We start from the raw sequence: 19,096 nt of genomic DNA on the forward strand, positions 1-19,096 counted from the left end.
AAAAAGAAGAAATCTAAGCTTCACTTCACCGCCATGTAGTAGCTTACCTCATCACCTTTATTTTTCATGCTAGCTAATTGGTAAAAAGATTAAAAAAAAAAACAAAAAGGATGTATATTTCATGTAATTTAATGACAGTGTACTCTATTTCAACAGAGCATGTGCAAGAATTGCCTTTACAACGATGGAGGGATGCTCTGTAAGTTTTTTATCTAATACCCTCCTATAGCCAAAAGAGGAACATCCTGAGACCCAGTTGAGGGGATGAGCATGAGCTGCCTAGGACAGAAGTCATACGAGTGTCATGACGCTGTAAGTGAGAGTGCTCTGTGACCGAACTTAAACTTACTCTTTACATCAATTGACAATCCTGGGTATTGGTCCAGGATCATCGTTCAAAATGTGAAAGATTTACCAACAGAGAGGAAGAAAATTGATTGCTCTCCTTTAGAAATCAAAGATCATATTGAGGATTTTCCATTGCCAACACCGTCCTTCTAAAGTTAGGGAAACAGGGGGACTTCCTCGGCGGTCTAGTGGTTAAGGCTTCACCTTCCAATGCAGGGTGTGTGGGTTCAATCCCTAACCAGGAAGTTAAGATCCCATGTGCCTCAAGGCCAAAATACCAAAACATAAAACAGAAGTAATATTGTAACAAATTCAATAAAGACTTTAAAAATGGCCCATATCAAAAAAAAAATCTTTGAGAAATAAAGTTAGGGAAACAGACCAGCTCAGTGACTTGGATTGACCCCAGAACTCAGCAATCTGGTTTGGGTTCTGGTTCCATTACCCACTGCTCTCTCCTGTGGTGGAGAAGACCCTTCCATATCTGTGCGGATTTAAGCATGAGCCTATGGCAGATGACATGTTGACAAGAGACGAGGGCCCTCTTCAAAACCACGGAATTGAGGTTTATTTAGGATTTTACATAGCATAGTGAGGGGGATCATTTGATACTTTACTATTTCTGAAAGTGCCCCTTGATAAGTATCTGCATTGTTTGAACATTATCACAGAATCAAACCTATTGTCTGGTGGCGGACTGTATTGAACAGAGACCAACGACTCTCTGTCCCAAAGCAACATTCCTTTGGGAGAAAACCAACCCCACTCCTTCTACCTTCAATGTGATAACCTGAGTGAGTGGCTGGTCAGATCCAAACATTAGCTTTCGTGTTGCTGCCGGAACACAATTTGCTCTAAGCTTCTTGATGACTGCTTAAAGCAATTATGTTTAAAATGGATAAATCTTACCAGGAGGTTAGCAAGTCAATTAAGGTGCAAGGAGAAAGCATGGTACAGTTTTACACCTCATTTTAAAGAGGAATTTCAAATATAACAGGTTGTTGACATTCTGGATACGGGAGACTGTTAGTTCACCCAGTTTTATGAAAATCCAATATAAGAAAACTGACCTTTCTACCCCAAAAAACTAGGGAGCAAAAGATTTGCACCAGAATCCTTTCCTGTTCACTGACAGTTTTTTGTTTTTGTTTTTTTTAAATAGCATCACCCCTAGTAACTTACTGTTAGTGTCAGGACACTGATGATTAAGTGCTGGAGTAGGGAGCTTTAGGGTAAGAAAACAGAGTTAAAGAGATAGCTACCACTGCCAATTACAGGGTAACCAGAAAGCACACCATCTCTTTAATTAAATGTAAGATAATTGGAAAAGCAATTTGATTTATGAAAATTCAACCCACACCCAAATTTCAGGCTCTGTTTATTGTGCAACGTCAGGCAAACCCTGCAGCAGTGAGCAAAACATGAAGTTGTTTCTAGACTAATACATGCCAAGTGTGACACCTAGATGAAAAGAAAACAGATTTGTTCAATCGGTGCTTTTTCTCTCTTTAAAGCATTATTACTCATATTAAGCCTTAACTACAAAAATAATTCGACTCTTTAAAAATGCCTGGCTAGCTGTATTAACAGGCTATGATTCTTTTTAAGATCAATTCAAATACCTCCTTCTCTCTGAAGTCCTTCCAAGTTCCCTCACCTGGGGAGAACTTTTTCATCCTCTGGGTTCCTCTAATGTCTTACTCATGTTCTCCACAGAAGATTTATTCCATCGGTTCTATAGATATGAGTCTCTGCCACCAGACTGAAGATCCTTGAGGACACAAATCATCTTTATTAATCTTTATGTTCCCACCAGCTACATGAATTCTTGGCTCTTAATGGATGCTTGATGAAAATGCATTTCATCATATTTATGGAGAAGAAGACAAACATAAAGTTATAAATAACTCAGTCTCATTGTAATCAAAGCCGACAAATTTCTACTCTACATTCTACACTTCACCCCCAGTGACGGCTAGTCACATGATCTTAGTAGCACACTGGCAGATTTGGGGGGAGGATAGGATTCCTGTCATCTACTCTCAGAGGACATTGTTGTTGACCAGCACAGTGATCAAAAGAAGTGTTATCTGAGAAAGAAACGATGAAGTATCTGGCAAACCAATACAAGTTTTCTAAGCTGCACAGACTTGGAAACTGAATACAATGTAGCCTCCAATGTTCTGTATTTAAAAAACAGCATTTGGGGGGAATTCCCTGGTGATCCAGTAGTTGCTGCTGCTAAGTCGCTTCAGTCGTGTCCGACTCTGTGCGACCCCATAGACGGCAGACCACCAGGCTCCACCGTCCTTGGGATTCTCCAGGCAAGAACACTGGAGTGGGTTGCCATTTCCTTCTCCAATGAATTAAAGTGAAAAGTGAAAGGGAAGTCGCTCAGTCGTGTCGGACTCTTAGCGACCCCATGGACTACAGCCCACCAGGCTCCTCCGTCCATGGGATTCTCCAGGCAAGAGTACTGGAGTGGGGTGCCATTGCCTTCTCCAGATCCAGTAGTTAAGACTCCCCTATCTCACCAAAGGGCCTGGGTTCGATCCCTGGTCCAGGAACTAAAATCCTATAAGCTGTGGAGTGCAACCAAAAAAAGAAAAGAAGAGAAAGTACCTTTTACCCTTTTCTTTCGAAATTGTACTGCTTTCTCCTTCCTCTCCTGTAAAGATAAATTTTAGAGGTCTTTGATTTCCTCTCTGGCTCGACTTATTCAGAGTTCCCCAACTCCCTGATCCCACTCACAGATGTGTCAGTCCCCTCATTTGACATTCCTTCCTTTAAACACTCACCGTCTTTATGTTATTTTTTGTCACGTGGCATGTGGATCGAACCCTCATCCCCTAGATTGGAAGCACAGAGTCTTAACCACTGGACAAACTGGGAAGTCCGTATTTAATGCTTTAATCCCTGCTAAGAAGAGGGAAATTTTGTCCATCTTGCTTGCTGAGTTATGACCACTGCGTAGCACAGCACCCAGTCCAAAATGGATACTCAATCTCTTTATTCAGCGAGCAGAGGATAAACAAGAGGAAAGAGAAAGAAGAACCTTCACAGAAATAGGGTTGCAAGACCTTAAGACAACAAACAGATAGTGACAGGGGGATGGCCAGTGTTTCTTCACTGTCTACTGAACTACTTCAGGAAAGAAGAGTCTTTGTTCAGATACTGTCTCGGAATGAAGACAAGAGCTTAGGAAAGAAAGTTAAGAGGAAGGCTGGATATGGGACAGGGCATGCTGCTGTGGGATTAAGGAGTGTGAACTAATACAAAGATGAAAGTCAATGTTGTCAGTTACAAAAGATGTTTTAATATTTTCTTTTCCTTTTGCCCACAGGCTCCTCTGTTCATGGAATTCTCCAGGGAAGAACACTGGAGTAGGTTGCCATTCCCTGACTCAGGGATCAAACCTAGGTCTCCTGCATTGCTAGCAGATTCTTTACTGCCTAAGCCACCAGGCAGGTGCTTTTAAAAGGCATCTCTCTCATCCCTCTCCATGCCTCGAAAATATCACCAAAATAGTTAATGACTGAATTTCAAGCAGCCTAACACTGTTCTGACCTTTATGTTTTACACAGCCTGCTTGCCTCAGAGCAGAGAAAGAAAAACCACCCTGCATGTCTGTGGATTTGAGGTGTCTAACGGACAGAGTGGATTCCCAGGTAGCTCAAGGGGTAAAGAATCTGCCTGCCAATGCAGGAAACGCAGGAGACACGGGTTTGATCCCTGGGTTGTGAAGATCCCCTGGAGAAGGGAATGGCAACCCACTCCAGCATTCTTGCTTGGAGAATCCCATGGACAGCAGAGCCTAGCAGGCTACAGTACAGGGGATTGCAAAGAGTCGGACACAACTGAGTGACTGAGCACACACGCATGCACAGACAGGGTACATCAACCATGAAATCTATGATTACCCTGCACAACCTTAAATACTCCTCCAAAACCTACTCCTCAATACATTTTTAAAAATTATTTTCATAATAAAAAATGTTAGAGGCTCTTCACAGAATTGTTAACATAATTCCACTTGGTTGGATAAGGCCAGTCAGGAACAATGCTTCGCAGAAAGAAAGAGCCCCTCAAACCTAAAAGACTAAATGCTTAGTGGTTGGTCTGCCAGACACACATGGGAAACAGTTAAGTTATCTTTGGAAAACAAGGTATAAAGAGGTTCCAATGCCTTTTGAAAGTCAAGAGGAGCCAGTGGTGGCAGAAGGAAGTGGCAGAAGGGGAAGCCCATCCTGGCCTTCTAGAGTCCGGAGGCCCTTTTGTAAGACATTAAAGGTGTGGTTCAGACCCTGCTGCAGAGGGCGCGGACCCAGGCAGGGGATAAAACAGAGGAGTGAGTGAGCAAAAGTTGTGCCTGACTCTTTGTGACCCTCATGGACTGTAGCCCACCAGGCACCTCTGTCCATGGAATTCTCCTGGCCAGAATACTGGAGTGGGTAGCCATTCCCTTCTCCAGGGGATCTTCCCAACCCAGGGATCAAACCCAGGTCTCCCGCATTGCAGGCGGATTCTTTACCAGCTGAGTCACCAGGGTCACGGGATTCCCACACGGGCTCAGCACAGCAGACTGACGCAAGTCTTTCAAGTCTTTTTTTCTCCCTCAAATGGCCAAACACTTTGCACTTTTTCAGTTCAAAGCCACCTTCATGCAGACACCTGCCTTACAGTCACCAAACAGGGGGTGGCAGTGAATTTTTTTTTTTTGGCCATGAGGCACGTGGATCTTAGTTCCCCAATTGGGAATCGAACCCCTGCCTCCTGCAATGGGAAGCATGGAATCTTAACCACTGGACCACCACAGGGGAAGTCCCAGTGAATTACTAGGGAAGTCCAAGTAGAAAATGTATAAATAGATGATAATCTTCAGGACATTTACATACACAGAGAGAGGGGGGAGAGCAGGAAGGATGGAGAGAAGAGAGAAAGACGGAGGGTGGGTGAGTGTGCCAGGCTCTGCGTGAGGCCTGGGCACGCACATGTATCAGCAGCATGTGGGACACAGACACAGGGAGACTGACTGGGTGACTTCAGCTCAAAAAGCGCCAAGACACAGAGAAAGGAGCCTTCCCCCCGGGAGCACTCCACACGTGCGGGGAGCTTGACCCCTATCCACAATAAAGTTACAAGTGCCTCCTTAAATGACTGTATTTTATCTTTAAGGACATTCCAAGAAGAACTCCCACTTCCCCAAACCCCTTACACCGGGAATCCCACGAGTAGTTGCTCTTTAAGACAGATGATCCGGAGAAAATCATAATTCAAAAAGATACATGCACCCCATTGTTTATTGCAGCACAATTCACAATAGCCAAGACATGGAAACAATCTAAATGTCCATCAAGAGATAAATGGATAAAGAAAAGGTGGTGTGTATCTGTGTGTGTATATATACATAGAGAGAGATTAAGACACACACATACACACACCCAATGGAATATTACTCAGCCATAAAAAAGAACAAAATAATGCCATTTGCAGCAACACGGATGGACCTAGAGATTAGCACCCGAAGTGAAGTAAGTCAGAGAGAGTAAGACAAACATGACACAGTATCACTCACATGCGGAATCTAATTTTTAAAAATGACACAGATGAACTTATTTACAAATCAGAAACAGATGCACAGATATTGGGAAAAAAACAACTTATGGTTACTAAAGGGGAAATGTGGGGAGGAGAGATAAATCAGGAGCCTGGGATTAACATATATCACTGCATAAAACAGAAAACCAGCAAGGATCTATTGAACAGCACAGGGAACTCTACTCAATATTCTGTAAAATCCTGTATGAGAAAAAATCTGAGAAAGAATGAATATATGTGTATGTTTAACTGAATCAGTTTGCTGTACACCTGAAACTAACAACACTGTAACTCAACTACACTCCAATAAAACTTTTTTTAAAAGATAATCATCCAGACTTAAACCAGCAACAGCCCACCTACCTAACTGGTAACACAGGCCAGTGTTTTGTCACGGCGACTTGTCCAACTGGGTCAATGAATATTTTGCTTTAAAGCCTTTTTCTCCTTGTGTGGCTCTCTCTAGACTGTTGAAATGATGTCTGAATCCTCTCCAGGGCAATCCTTCTTATCCTCCCAGACAACAAACACATCACTGGCAGCGTTCTCTTCAATAACAACCCCATTCCTTTGTCATTTGTCACCTTTCCCTCTCTGAATCCTCTGTGATAACTCAAACGGGCTGAAGGCTGTGGTGTGGATCCCAGACACTGCAATGATCCTGTGTGTCCGTTTTTTTTTCCCCACACATACACAGAGTCAGGGAGCTTTGTTCTTCTGTGAAACTGGATCCTTGTAGGTCAAAAACTTGATTTTTCAAAGGCCAAACCATTTTGTCTACTGTGTCTTGGCTCAGCTGCTGGAAAGAACTAAGGTGTCTAAATTTAGATTTTTCCCATGGCTTAACTCAGGCAAATGTACTTTCCATGCAACATGCATGGCAGCAGGCCCCGCAGCTCTCCCCGGCGGTCAAGTGCCCCCAGTCTCCTCTCACGGCCCCGGTTACAGGTAACCAAGCTGACACTGCACCCCCAACCTCCACCAGCCCCGCCCATCCCTCTTCACAGGTGGAGTCTGCTCCCCTCGCCCACTACCCGTCCTGAGACGAAACTTCAGAAGCTGCTTCTTCCCGCTCCAGCACAAAGCCCAAGAGGCTCTCACCAACAAGAGTCCCGCCACCCCCAGCACAAGGGATTGGCTCCCCACTCTCATACCAACACTCCCCCTCTCAATTCCCACCACCACCACTGCCCTCCCTTACCCAACACCTCACAGCTAAGGAAAGAAGAGCTTGCTAACCTGAGTACAAAATTACAACTCGGGACCCATTTATCACAAAAACAACAGAAAACCCAGAGCACCAAAGACCAGCTCATTTGCAAACTAAGTGCACATCTATATGGAAGGCAGGTGCCACACAACCAGATTAGAAGATAAATCTTTCATGGCCATAAACAGTCAAACGGGGAACGACCCAGGTATCGGACAAGGGCAGACAGGTCCTGGTACAGTTTCTGTGGCTTCGAGAATGAGCACCCAGAACTGACGCACTGAATGGTGATTCTGTCACGCAGCTCGGTAACGAGGTCTCTTTGATGAAGAATCATTTTGAGCCTCCACCTCCAATACTGTGAATCTACTGTTACTTCACTTTTCCTCTGGGCTGCTGCTGCTGCTGCTGCTAAGTCACTTCAGTCGTGTCCAACTCTGTGCAACCCCATAGATGGCAGTCCACCAGGCTCCCCCGTCCCTGGGATTCTCTAGGCAAGAACACTGGAGTGGGTTGCCATTTCCTTCTCCAATGCATCAAAGTGAAAAGTGAAAGTGAAGTCGCTCAGTCGTGTCTGACTCTTAGCGACCCCATGGACTGCAACCTACCAGGCTCCTCCGTCCATGGGATTTTCCACGCAGGAGTACTGGAGTGGGGTGCCATTGCCTTCTCTGTTTCCTCTGGGCAGACTAAGGTAAAGAAGAGCCACTTCCGTCCACAGATAGAAGAGGTGAGGCGAGACCGTGTCACTTTGCAGGATTTAATTACTCCTGTCAAGTCTAGGCAAGAGGTGGTAGTTGGATAAAGCTGAGAGTTTTACATCTCAACATTGTCTTTTTAAAAATGCTTGTGCCTTTTGGGACTTCCCTTGCGGTCCAGCGGTTAAGACTCCATGCTTTCACTGCAGGGGACACAGATTCGATCCTTGGTTGGGGAACTTTGATCTCACCTGCTGCACGGCCCATACACACACACACACACACACACACACACACTCACACACACTCACACATACACAAGTGTTTTCACAATTCAAATGTTGACTGTGGCACAAATGAATACAGCAAATACTTTGTTTTCCCTGGTATCTGCCTCGTGAGAGGCTTCACTATCCATTTGGAGAGAGCCCTTCTAAGGAATATACATGAAAACATGCTGCCAGAAGCATAACTGCTCTTTTGCTGCATCTCCTTGCTGATCCATCTAAGAGGTCTGACCCCGTCTTCGTCTCTCCAGCCGGCACTGCACACACAGAAATCCGGGTTTATGCCTCTACAATGTGAGCAGTTTGATTCTCATGATCTTTCCTTCCCACTCAAGGTTTCCTAATGAAGCCTTAACCTTTCTGATTTCTTTACAGGGTGAGAAAAACAAACCCAAGGAAGCCCCGCCCCCCCCCACCCCGGTTTCCTGCAGGAGGACAGATCTGTAGGACTGAATTGTAAAGCCATGGGAAAATGTCGGATTTCGACACCTAAGCTTGTTAGAACAACTGAGCCAAACACAGATGAATGGTCTGGCCCTTCAGAATCCAGTGTCACAGGAGGAACAATCTCAACCTTGGGATGGGGGTGTGTGTGTGTGTGGGTGTGTGGATGTGCTGGGGGTGGGGCCTAGGGGCAGGGATTAAAGTAGAAGTCTGTTTGGGTTTCCTCTCACACCCTGCTTTCTCTAGAGGAGAAAGGGTGAGGGGCGTTGGAAGCCCAAGATAGAGCATTCTCCCTCATGCCTGGGACAGACCCCTTCTGCAGGGCAGTCTGCAGGGCACCCCCAGGCTCCCCTGTGAGTCTGACACCTTCAGGGGTGCCCAGGCTAGAGTGCAGCTCCAGAATTCAGGACTTTCCAAAAGGGACTCCCCCAAAATAGGGCCCATTTTTAATGCCAAGTATTTTGACAAAGTTCCCATTAGGGTAATTCCAAGTGACCTGGAAAGACTATGAGAAACTGCCCCATTTAATCTGGGAAAAATCTGTGCTCTCATTTTCCTACTGAAAGAAAGGCTAGGACTTCCTTGGTAGTCCAGTGGTTAGGACTCCACACTTCCACTGCAGGGGGCTTAGGTTCAATCCTTGGATGGGGAACTAAGATCCCACATGCCTTGTGGTGAAGCCAGAAAAAAATGAAAAGAGAAACACTCACAAACACCAACACACAGAAAGATAGATCTGCTTAAAAAAAAAAAAAAAAGCAGCAGAGTTCCTTGCAAACACCGTCCCCTGATGACTTGAGCTGGAATTCCATCACAATTGAACAGGGCAGAAGTAGCTTAACTTATGCCCACACGTGTCTGCTAGAATCAGACAGGGCTTCATCTTCCAAGAGCTGCCCCGGAGCCCAGGGCTTTGAGGGAAAATCGCCTGCTGGAGAAAGCGATCACCCTTGTGATGACACAACACTGATTGGTGTCTACAGGCTCATTAAACCGTAAGCCCCCTGGATGACAGAGATTTTCTGAGTGCTCTTTGCACCTGGGCTGGCTCTGTGTTTAGTCCCCATAATGCTCCTCTTTAATAACAGACTGCAGTCCGAGTCACAGGTCCCCATTCTCAGCTTGGATCTTTCACAAACGTATCCCCTTTATTCAGTTTAACGTGAGTATACTATTTTTATTTTACTTAAATTTCACCGTTCAACACTGAACCTAAGTTTATACTGGCCCTATGTTCAGATTTTTGGAGTTAAGATAGCAGGCAGACAGCTTTCAGGGTGTAATGTATTAAACACAGCCTATAGATGAAACAATTAGTGGAAACCTAGGGGTGGTATAACTATGTACTTTTACACATTGAGTGGCCCAAGCAGAGGGACAATTGGAGGAAAAACCTGCTGAAGAACTGAAAGGTCCTTGCAAATAGCCTCAGATTCTCTTTTTTTTAAGATTTTTTTTTTTTGGTGTGGCTAGTTTTTTAAGTGTTCACTGAATTTGTTATAATATTGTTTGCTTTATGTCTTGGTTTCTCAGCCTTGAGAGGTATGTAGGATTTTAGTTCTCCTACCAGAGTTCGAACCCACATCCTGTGCTTTCGAAGTCTCAACCCCTGGACCCCCGGGTAAGTCCCAACCTCAGATTTTCAAAGCCAGTCAGGATTTCAAACACTCCATGACACTGTGTGTGTGCAAGTGTTCACACACTCACTCATTTGGGCTGTGGATAATACAATAAAAAGCTAAGTATATAATAGTTTCCCTTTCTACCTACAATCATTTTCCTTTCCTGTGTGGCATACACTTGTCACAGAGGGTACGCACAGAGTTGTTCACAGAGATGCATGAGCCTGGGGCAGAATGCTTCATGGGCAGAACCACCATCCAGCTTCTTAGGGTACCCTGAGCGGTCCACTGAAGGAAGAGCCAGAGGAGGAGTCAGGAGGCAGGGCCTGAATCAGGTCAAGGGGCATCAAAAGGCAGGACACTGGGGCCCAGGGGAGCCATCGGGATGTGTGCCGAAGCCACCTGGGACTCCTAAGACGCCCTGCCTTATCCATAGCCTTCTGCCCTTCCTCAAGAAGGGTCAGGACTTCCCTGGCGGTGCAGTTGTTGAGAATTCACCTGCCAATGCAGGGGACACGTGTTGGATCCCTGGTCTGAAAAGATTCCACATGCTCTGGGCCAACTAAGCCTGTGCATCACAACTACTGAAGCCCATGCACCCGAGAACCCAGGCTCTGCGGCAAGAGAAGTCACCTCAGTGAGAAGCCTGCTCACTGCAACTAGAGAAAGCCCCTACGCAGCAACAAAAACCCAGCACAGCCAAAAATAAATAAATTTTTTAAAGTTAAAAAAAGGGTTAAATTCTCACAAGACTCAGGAAGGCTGAGCTGTGACCCTGAGTAAGTCCCCTAAGCTTTCTGGCTTCAGTGACCTCTGTCACCTGGGGATGGCTGGATATAACTTTCAGCTGCTGTGTTCTCTGACTCTCTGAGTTGGAATTTGCTCTGAGTTAGTTTTGACTCTCAGATCAAGAAGAAGACTTAACTAGGCGAGAACAGGGTCTTGGAGCTGCATGAGGGAATCAGGGGTCCAGCTGGACGCAGGTTCGAGTCAGTCTTGGGGAACTGGGGATGTGGTTCCAAGGCCCACCCCATCCTCCATCAAGAATATGGCTGGCACTTCTGGCTGGTCAATTCTAATGATGGCTTCCTTTGCATTTCCTCATAGACTCAAGTTTTAAAAAGCCATTAGAAAGCCAGGTAGGAGAATTCCTTGGTAGTCCAGTGACCAGAACCGTGGCCCAGGAACTAACACCACAAGCCATGCAGCACAACCCCCCCACCCCGCCCAAAAAAAAGGAAGAGAAAGAAAACCAGGTAGAAACGAAACGGTCCTCTCTAAAATGAGAAGCTCTTGAATGCTCCGTTCTGAAAGGGGGCACAACTCATTACCTTTCTTTATCAGACCAGCAGTACGATGACTGTGAATTCCCTGACCTCACTCCACTCATATCTTCTTTGAAAAAAGTTGTTTCTGACCGTTTTTCTGCTGCTGCTGCTAAGTCGCTTCAGTCGTGTCCGACTCTGTGCAACCCCATAGACGGCAGCCCACCAGGCTTCCCTGTCCCTGGGATTCTCCAAGCAAGACACTGGAGTGGGTTGCCATTTCCTTCTCTATTGCATCAAAGTGAAAAGTGAAAGTGAAGTCGCCCAGTCGTGTCCGACTCAGCAACCCCATGGACTGCAGCCTCCCAGGCTCCTCTGTCCATGGGATTTTCCAGGCAAGAGTACTGGAGTGGGGTGCCATTGCCTTCTCCATCTGACCATCTTGGCTGAATACATTTATAGGTACTCAAGCTCTTTTGCTCTGTCTAGTCCAAATTTTATGGTCCTTAGTCCCTGGGCCTCTCTCTCTTCATGTCAAAGACTAGCATCTTCTTCCTCCTGCCCATGACCTTTCTGTGTTTTATCCTGCTATTATTCCCCATGGATCTCCAGTTCTGCTGCTGCCAGCTCGGTATTCAGTTGCTCAGTCGTGTCCGACTCTTTGTGACCCCATGGACCGCAGCACGCCAGGCTTCCCTGTCCATCACCAAGTCCAGGAGCTTGCTCAAACTCATGTCCCTCAAGTTGGTGATGCCATACAGCCATCTCATCCTCTGTTGTCCTCTTCTCCTGCCTTCAATCTTTCCCAGTATCAGGGTCTTTTCCAATGAGTCAGCTCTTAGCATCAGGCAGCCAAACCTGGGTATTAATTAGCTCAGCCCAAAGACAACTAAACAAGGCACTCTGGGCCAGGGAACCAACCTCCATGACTGAGAAGGTGGCAGAAAAAACTCATTCACACGCACACACAAACAGACACACACACACACACACACACACACACACCCCAAACCCTCATGTTGCCAAACGTTTCTAATACAACTTAAAACTCAAGTTTCTAAAACCACAGGTGGTCACAGTTCCTTCAAGAAAACTCACCTCTTCCCTTCATCCTAGCCCTACATCGAATTTGGTAACCATGACTCATTTCCTAAAGCTCTTTTTCAGAACACCTTGATTCTGGCAGTGGAAAGCCAGGCACATGAAATGACAGACTCATCCAACGAATTCCTGTTTTAGGGCTTTTCATTCTTGAAATTTTTCTTTTCCTTTTTTTTAAACGTCAGCTGCAGCCAAAGTCTCTTTGCTGCCTCTGTGGCCCCAAAGCGTCTTCCTCGTGGGAAGAGAGCTGGTCAACTTCCGGGGCAGCAAGGAGAGGTAAGGTCTCCACTGTCCACACTCTGCGGGCTCCCATAGGAGCTCGGCACTGCCTGTGTGTACGGATTAAGTGAGGAGGGAACAAGATGGCACACGCCAGACCTCACGCTTTGAAAAGGCAATCCAGACCAGTTCAGAAGCAGTTGCTCAGGTTTGAGTCTCTTAACCAAACTCAACAATTCTGAACCAAAGCAGGAGGAGGAAGGAAGAAAAAGCAGCTGAGAAAATTCTTAACCAAAAGCACTTGGTTTTCTACTCTTTGTGGCATTTCCAAATCCAGACTCATTATTTCAGGGTTCAGCGTGGTGAAGATGGATTACATCTTACCTGGGGACGTTCTGTATAATCACAGAAAAATGCTTCCTGCCTTTTGTACAGAAAATGAAGGGATTTTTCAGAGTAAAGAAAAGCAATCTAATTACCATTAAACAAGGTTGAACTGCTGTGGGCAGTTATCCTCAGCCCCGAAACATAATTTAACTTAAAAGAAATCACAGTGACCCATGGCCCCCTCTGGCTCTCCCCCAGCACCAAGTGGCCAGGAAGAACTCAGGCCTCAGGTGAGATGCCCAGGAAGTCAGGAAGGCATGACACAGCAAAGGAGAGACCCCCAGGGAGGGGCAGCAACCCCCAGAATCAGGCCACTTCTGTACCTTGTTCTTGTCTGCTGCACGGCAGGGCCCCCGACAGCAGAAACTCAGGAAGCCTCCATCCGTGTCTGGCCTTTTGACAGAAGGGCACGCAGATGGCTCCATGTCCAGATCCAAAAGCAGACATCAGCAGTAACCCGGCGGATCCCCTGGCAGCGGGCGGGACCTGCCCCCTCTGCACTCCGCGGCCTTCAGCCGTGCCCACCCTTCCCGGAAGCTGGCCTGCCGCACCCCTGACAGAGGGAGGCCCAGGATTTGGGGTGTGATTCATGGGTAGAAAATACCGGTTTTTCATAGCTATGCATATGCCACTTGGGAGGGGTTTAGGTAAATCTGGATGTGGACGCCAAAAAGGAGGGCAGACGGTGCCTCTCTTACGTATATTTCACCTGGCCAAATGGGCTCGGCCTGCCCACCACTCATTAAAGAAAATTCAAGGACTTCCCTGGTGGCCCAGATACTAAAAATCTGCCTGCCGATGCAGGGGACACAGGTTAGATCCCTGGTCCAAGAAGATCCCACATGCCTCGGGGCAACTAAGCCCGTGTGCCACAACTACTGAAGCCCATGCGCCCCAGAGCCTGTGCTCTGCAACCAGAGAAGACACTGCAAGGAGAAGCCCGCTCACCGAAACAAAGAGTAGCCCCCGCTCTCTGCAACTAGAGAAAGCCTGAGCACAGCAATGAAGACCTGGCACAGCCAACAATTAATTAATTAATTTTTAAAAAGCTTTAAGAGAATTTGAGTCGGATGGAGCGGGCAGTCCATCAGCGCAGCCGGGCAGTGCACGTTCACGGGCCGTTTCAGGTCTTAGCTCACACCACAACATATTTATCCTGTCTCCATCCCCATGAACCAAATCTCAAATTGCCAACGGCCTCCATCCACCTCAGTGGTTGGTCAAACTGCCTCATCGTCCAAGGCAGTGCAGTCAAGGTTGGCCACATCTGCCTCAAAACACACCAGGTGGAACTTCTAGAGTAGAATCAACAGGTGGGGAGGCTCCGACACCCAAAAGTTGAAATCTACCCAAAGAACATGTCTCAGATTTCCAGATGGCAGGACCTGTGCCACCCTCCACGCCAGCTGTTGGTTCTCAGAACGTGGTCTCCAAAACACACAAGCTGGTGTGCAAGGGGTCACTCGGAGTCCGAAGTCTGAATACCCCAAAGGGTGAGGTCAACTCAACTCACATCACCTCTCTAAGGCTGTTTCTTTACCTGTAAGATGAGGCATTGAATGCTATCTACTCATTTTTTCAGTACTTCCATAATTTTTACAAACACACCCAAGGTGAACAATGCCCAGTGTTAATGGTGCCAGAGGGACTCACACGCTCTACACCGCACAGTTCTGCCAGCCTTCTCTGGGTACCACCTTGTGGATTCCACAGGGGAGCTGGTGGTTTCCACTCTTGTCAACTGTTTAGTCTCAAAAGTCAGGTCCAACTCTTTTGCAACCCCATGAACAGTTGCTCACCAGGCTCCTCTGCCCATGGGATTTCCCAGGCAAGGATACTGGAGTGGGTTGCCATTTCCTTCTTCAGGGGATCTTCCTGGTCCAGGGATCGAACCCATATCTCCTGCCCTGGCAGGGGGATTCTTTACCACTGAGCCACCTAGGAAGCTCACTGTTAACAATATTTTACCTCAAATCAACTATCACAAAACAAAAAAACTGAGTTGGACTGAAATATAAGTAAGTGATTTTTTTTAGTTGAGAGCAGATGAGGGGAAGGCTAAGGTTTGATGTATCACAAGGTCATTGGAAAAACCCAAACTCAGGGACGCATGACACATGTATCCTGTTTCAGACAGTTGCTGCATCGACTTACAATTATTCTGTGGTCGAGGGGAAATGATTTAGTGATCTAAGTGTGCACACAGTACATGAGGCCAGTGGAAGTGTTGAGAATTATGAAAAATGCAGACAAAAAAAGAAGTACCCGCCTTTGACCTCTGGGTTAATGACAAGAATACTGGATCATGTTTCTGGACACCAGGCGAGGGGTCCTGGGGGACAAATCACAGACCCTCAAGACTCTGTAACTGCCTGCACTGGGGCCAAACTGTGGGTTATGAGGGGCTGTGGGGACCCAAAACACCTCTATGGAGACATCCCAGAGATGGAGGGAGCAGAGACTGGCTTGGTTATAACCCTCCCCCACCCTCAAGGGACTTCTGCATTAAGTAACACCTGAACAAAAGCTAACACTACTCTACACTCTTCTGATTACAACCAGTTGTGCTACACAAGGGATAAAGCCCAGAGACTCCCCTGGTGGTCCAGTGGTTAAGAGTCTGCCTTCCAATGCAGGGGGCAAGGTGTTCAATCCCTGCTTGGTGAACTATGATCCCACACGCTGCTTGATAACTAAGCCTGTATGCAACTTGAGAGCCTGTGTACCGCAACCAAGACCCGACACAGCCAAATAAATGAAATAACAAATATTTTAAAAAGACACAGCCAAATAAATGAAATAATAAACAAATATTTTAAAAAGACAAATAAAGCCCAAACTCCTTTGGGCTGACAAGGACCCCAGTCACCTCTCCCAAGTCAGCTGGTTCTTCAAACCAACAGAGCCCTTCCTGTCATCAGGACCCCCGCTTACTGCACCTCTTCAAGGCCTTGCCCCGCTGCCTGCACAATGGGATCCACTCACACACACACACAGCCCTCTTTATTTCTTTCGCATTTTTTTCTCAATCTGAATTTATTATCCCTGTTATGTCTTCTCCTCTGCCTCTCCCTCCCACCCCCTCTTTAAGAGTCCAAGCTCCCTGAAGGCAGTGGCCTTGTCAGGACTGCTATAATCCCAGGACTGGTCCAACCTAGAGACTCAGCCCACACTGATGAATGAGTGAATGACAGGACAGCAGTTCATTCTTTCTAAATCCGAAGATCCTGAGTCACTGTGTCATCTGCGTACTAATCAAAACTAAGATCCCCTGGAGACGGGAAAGGCTACCTTACTTTGTTGCTGCTGTTCAGTTGCTAAGTCGTGTCCAACTCTCTACAACTCCATGAACGACAGTGTGACGGGCTTCCCCATCCTTTACTATCTCCCAGAGTTTGCTCAAACTCATGTCCATTGAGTCCCATTGAGTCTCTAATGCTATCCAACCGTCTCATCCTCTGTCTCCCCTCTTCTCCTCCTGCCCTCAATCTTTCCCAGCATCAGGGTCTTTTCCAATGAGTCGGCTCTTCAATTCAGGAGGCCAAAGTATTCTCACACTTAGTAATTCAAGAGGCACTTTCACACAGTCCCTAAAACCACACTCCAGGGCCTTTTTGAGAGTCGCAGAAAGTCACTGGCTCTGTACCAGTTTTGCTTGGAAGAAACAGTAACGTCGGACCGGCCAATGCCCAGCTTCAAGTCCTCCAAAAAATCAGGATGTTCTGTGCAGTGGCTCTAGGCAGCCTCCCACCTTGAACAACCAATGAGTACTTAAGACTTTGATGGGTAGACATTGGTCCCTTCTCATAAAATGCTTTGTCAGTGGACTTCCCTGGTGGTCCAGTGGCTAAGACTCCAACCTCCCAGTGCAAGGGGCCCAGGGTTCGATACCTGGTTAGAGAACTAGATCCCATATGCCACAAATAAAGATCCTGTGTGCTACATTTTTGACCGGGTGCAGCCAAATAAATAAGAAAATATTTAAACAAAGTGCTTTGGGAGATGTTTCCAGCTCACAGTTTCTACTGTTTCTGGGAATCGAACATCGGCCCCCTGCCAGGGACTGGGGTAAGTACTTCTCACACTCTGCCTCTGATCCGTGTACCACCTGGCTGGGCTAGAGGTCTTAGCCCTTTTTTTATGGATGCAGAAATAGAAACTTCCTCAGATTAAGGGACTTGCCCAAGACCACACAAATAGCAACTGGCAGAACCAGTTCCCAAACCTAAGTCTGTCCAACAACAAAGGCCAGATTCCTCCCACCTCCCAACAGTGCCTCACAGGAACAAGCATACACAGAATGAAAACAGCAGGGGCCATCCACCGTGGGAGCCAGGCAGGTTAGGGAGACAGGTGGGGGATGGAAAATAGGGAGCTGTGATGACTCCAGGGATTTGTACCCCCATCTTAATGGGGGCAGCTGCAACACAGTGCTAGCAGAAAATATCATAAAGGAATCTGAGCTCAGTGTTTACCGATCATCTGACTTTTTTCACCGTCTTAATTTAAGAAATTTGATTCAGAAGTAAAAACTCCTAATTCTACCAAGTTTTGGTGGCTTGTCACAATCTGTAGAAGTCCTTGCCCAGGCCTGTCTGGAGAACGTGGCCCCAGGCCTGATGCCTGGGACCCACACTTATTCTGCCCGGTACCAGGAATTTACCTGTGAAAGTTGCCCAGTTTGTCCCTTCTAGTCCAGTGAGAACTTTTGCAATCACTTGTAAAAATATTGGCAACAGGACAGAGCATGTTTGCAGGATATTATGCAAAGGGTTAGGAGCCACACCGTTTTGTGAATGTTCGTGTCTGAGAACCACTAGGCACTATTTTTCCACTGCGGTGAGTTCTAAAGGTGTGTACATGGAGCGCAGGTTTCAAAGGAAGAGATGTGATGGATGTAGGAGGCTTTCTTCCTCTAAGGCCAGGAGGAAGGCTGCTTTCTAAGTGCATTCCTGACGCACCATCTCCAGGTTTGTCTTCAGAAAAACTGCTAACAAGTAGCCAAACGTGGATTACTTACTCCAAAGCCCGCAAGTTCGCCCTGGCCAACCCTTTAAAAGTAATGTTGAAATGGCAAAGAAGGTCGGAGGTGCAAAAGAGGAGGTGAGCCTACAGAGGCAAGAGGTAAACCATGCCCTGTGTGATTAGGATTCCCTGTTTGGAAATTCACCCTCGTGAAATGAACAGTACTTTTCATAGAGAACACCTTGCGATCCCAGGAAAATGCTGTAGGTTTGCGTCAGAAATGCTGGGTTCAAATCTCAGTTCAGTTGCCTAAAGAATTAACTAGGAGTTTGGGATTAACATATACACACTACTATATATAAAATGGATAACCAGGACTTCCCTGGTGGTCCAGTGGTTAGGACTTTGCCTTCCAATAAAGGGGGTTCGGGTGCAATCCCTGGTTGGGGAATTAAGATCCTACATACCGCAGGGTCAAAAAAGCAAAACAAAAAACCGACGCAATACTGTAACAAATTCAGTAAAGATTTTATATATGGTCCACATCAAAAAAATCTAAAAACATAAAATAGATAACCAACGAGGACCTAGTGTATAGCACAGGGAACTCTACTCAATACTCTGTAATAACCTATATGGGAAAAGAATCTGAAAAAAATGGACTATGTACAACTGATTCACTTTGCTATACACATGAAACTAACACAAGAACCCGCCTGCGATGCAGGAGACCCAGGCCGGCTCCCTGGGTGGGGCAGACCCCTGGAGGAGGAAACGGCAACCTGTTCCAGTATTCTTGCCTGGAAAATCCCGTGGACAGAGGAGCCTGGTGGGCTACAGTCCTTCGGGTCGCAGAGTCGGATACAACCTACTGACTAAACCACCACATATTCCAATATAAAATAAAAATTAAATTAAAGAGAATCAACTGTCTAGATTCTTCTGAGCCTTG

The 19,096-nt window shown here is 46.4% G+C and overlaps 1 protein-coding gene across 39 annotated transcripts in view; it reads right to left on the reverse strand.

The window, feature by feature from the left end:
* The window catches only part of KIAA1217 (KIAA1217 ortholog), an 820,709-nt gene that overhangs the window by 288,570 nt on the left and 513,043 nt on the right, over nucleotides 1-19,096 (reverse strand). For 5 of the 39 annotated variants that reach the window (XM_086334388.1, XM_086334380.1, XM_086334379.1 and 2 more), the window contains exon 1: nucleotides 13,503-13,713. The exons of the other annotated variants lie outside the window; for them this stretch is intronic. In XM_086334388.1, the coding sequence (XP_086190514.1) occupies nucleotides 13,503-13,604 (102 nt within the window). In that variant the 5' untranslated portion in view covers nucleotides 13,605-13,713. Of the gene's footprint in view, nucleotides 1-13,502; nucleotides 13,714-19,096 lie in introns of those variants that run through there. 39 annotated transcript variants of the gene reach the window in all.

The sequence above is a fragment of the Bos grunniens genome, chromosome 13, assembly GCF_055505025.1.
Source record: "Bos grunniens cultivar Pamir isolate PY7600 chromosome 13, Bosgru_T2T1.0, whole genome shotgun sequence".
NCBI lineage: Eukaryota > Metazoa > Chordata > Mammalia > Artiodactyla > Bovidae > Bos > Bos grunniens.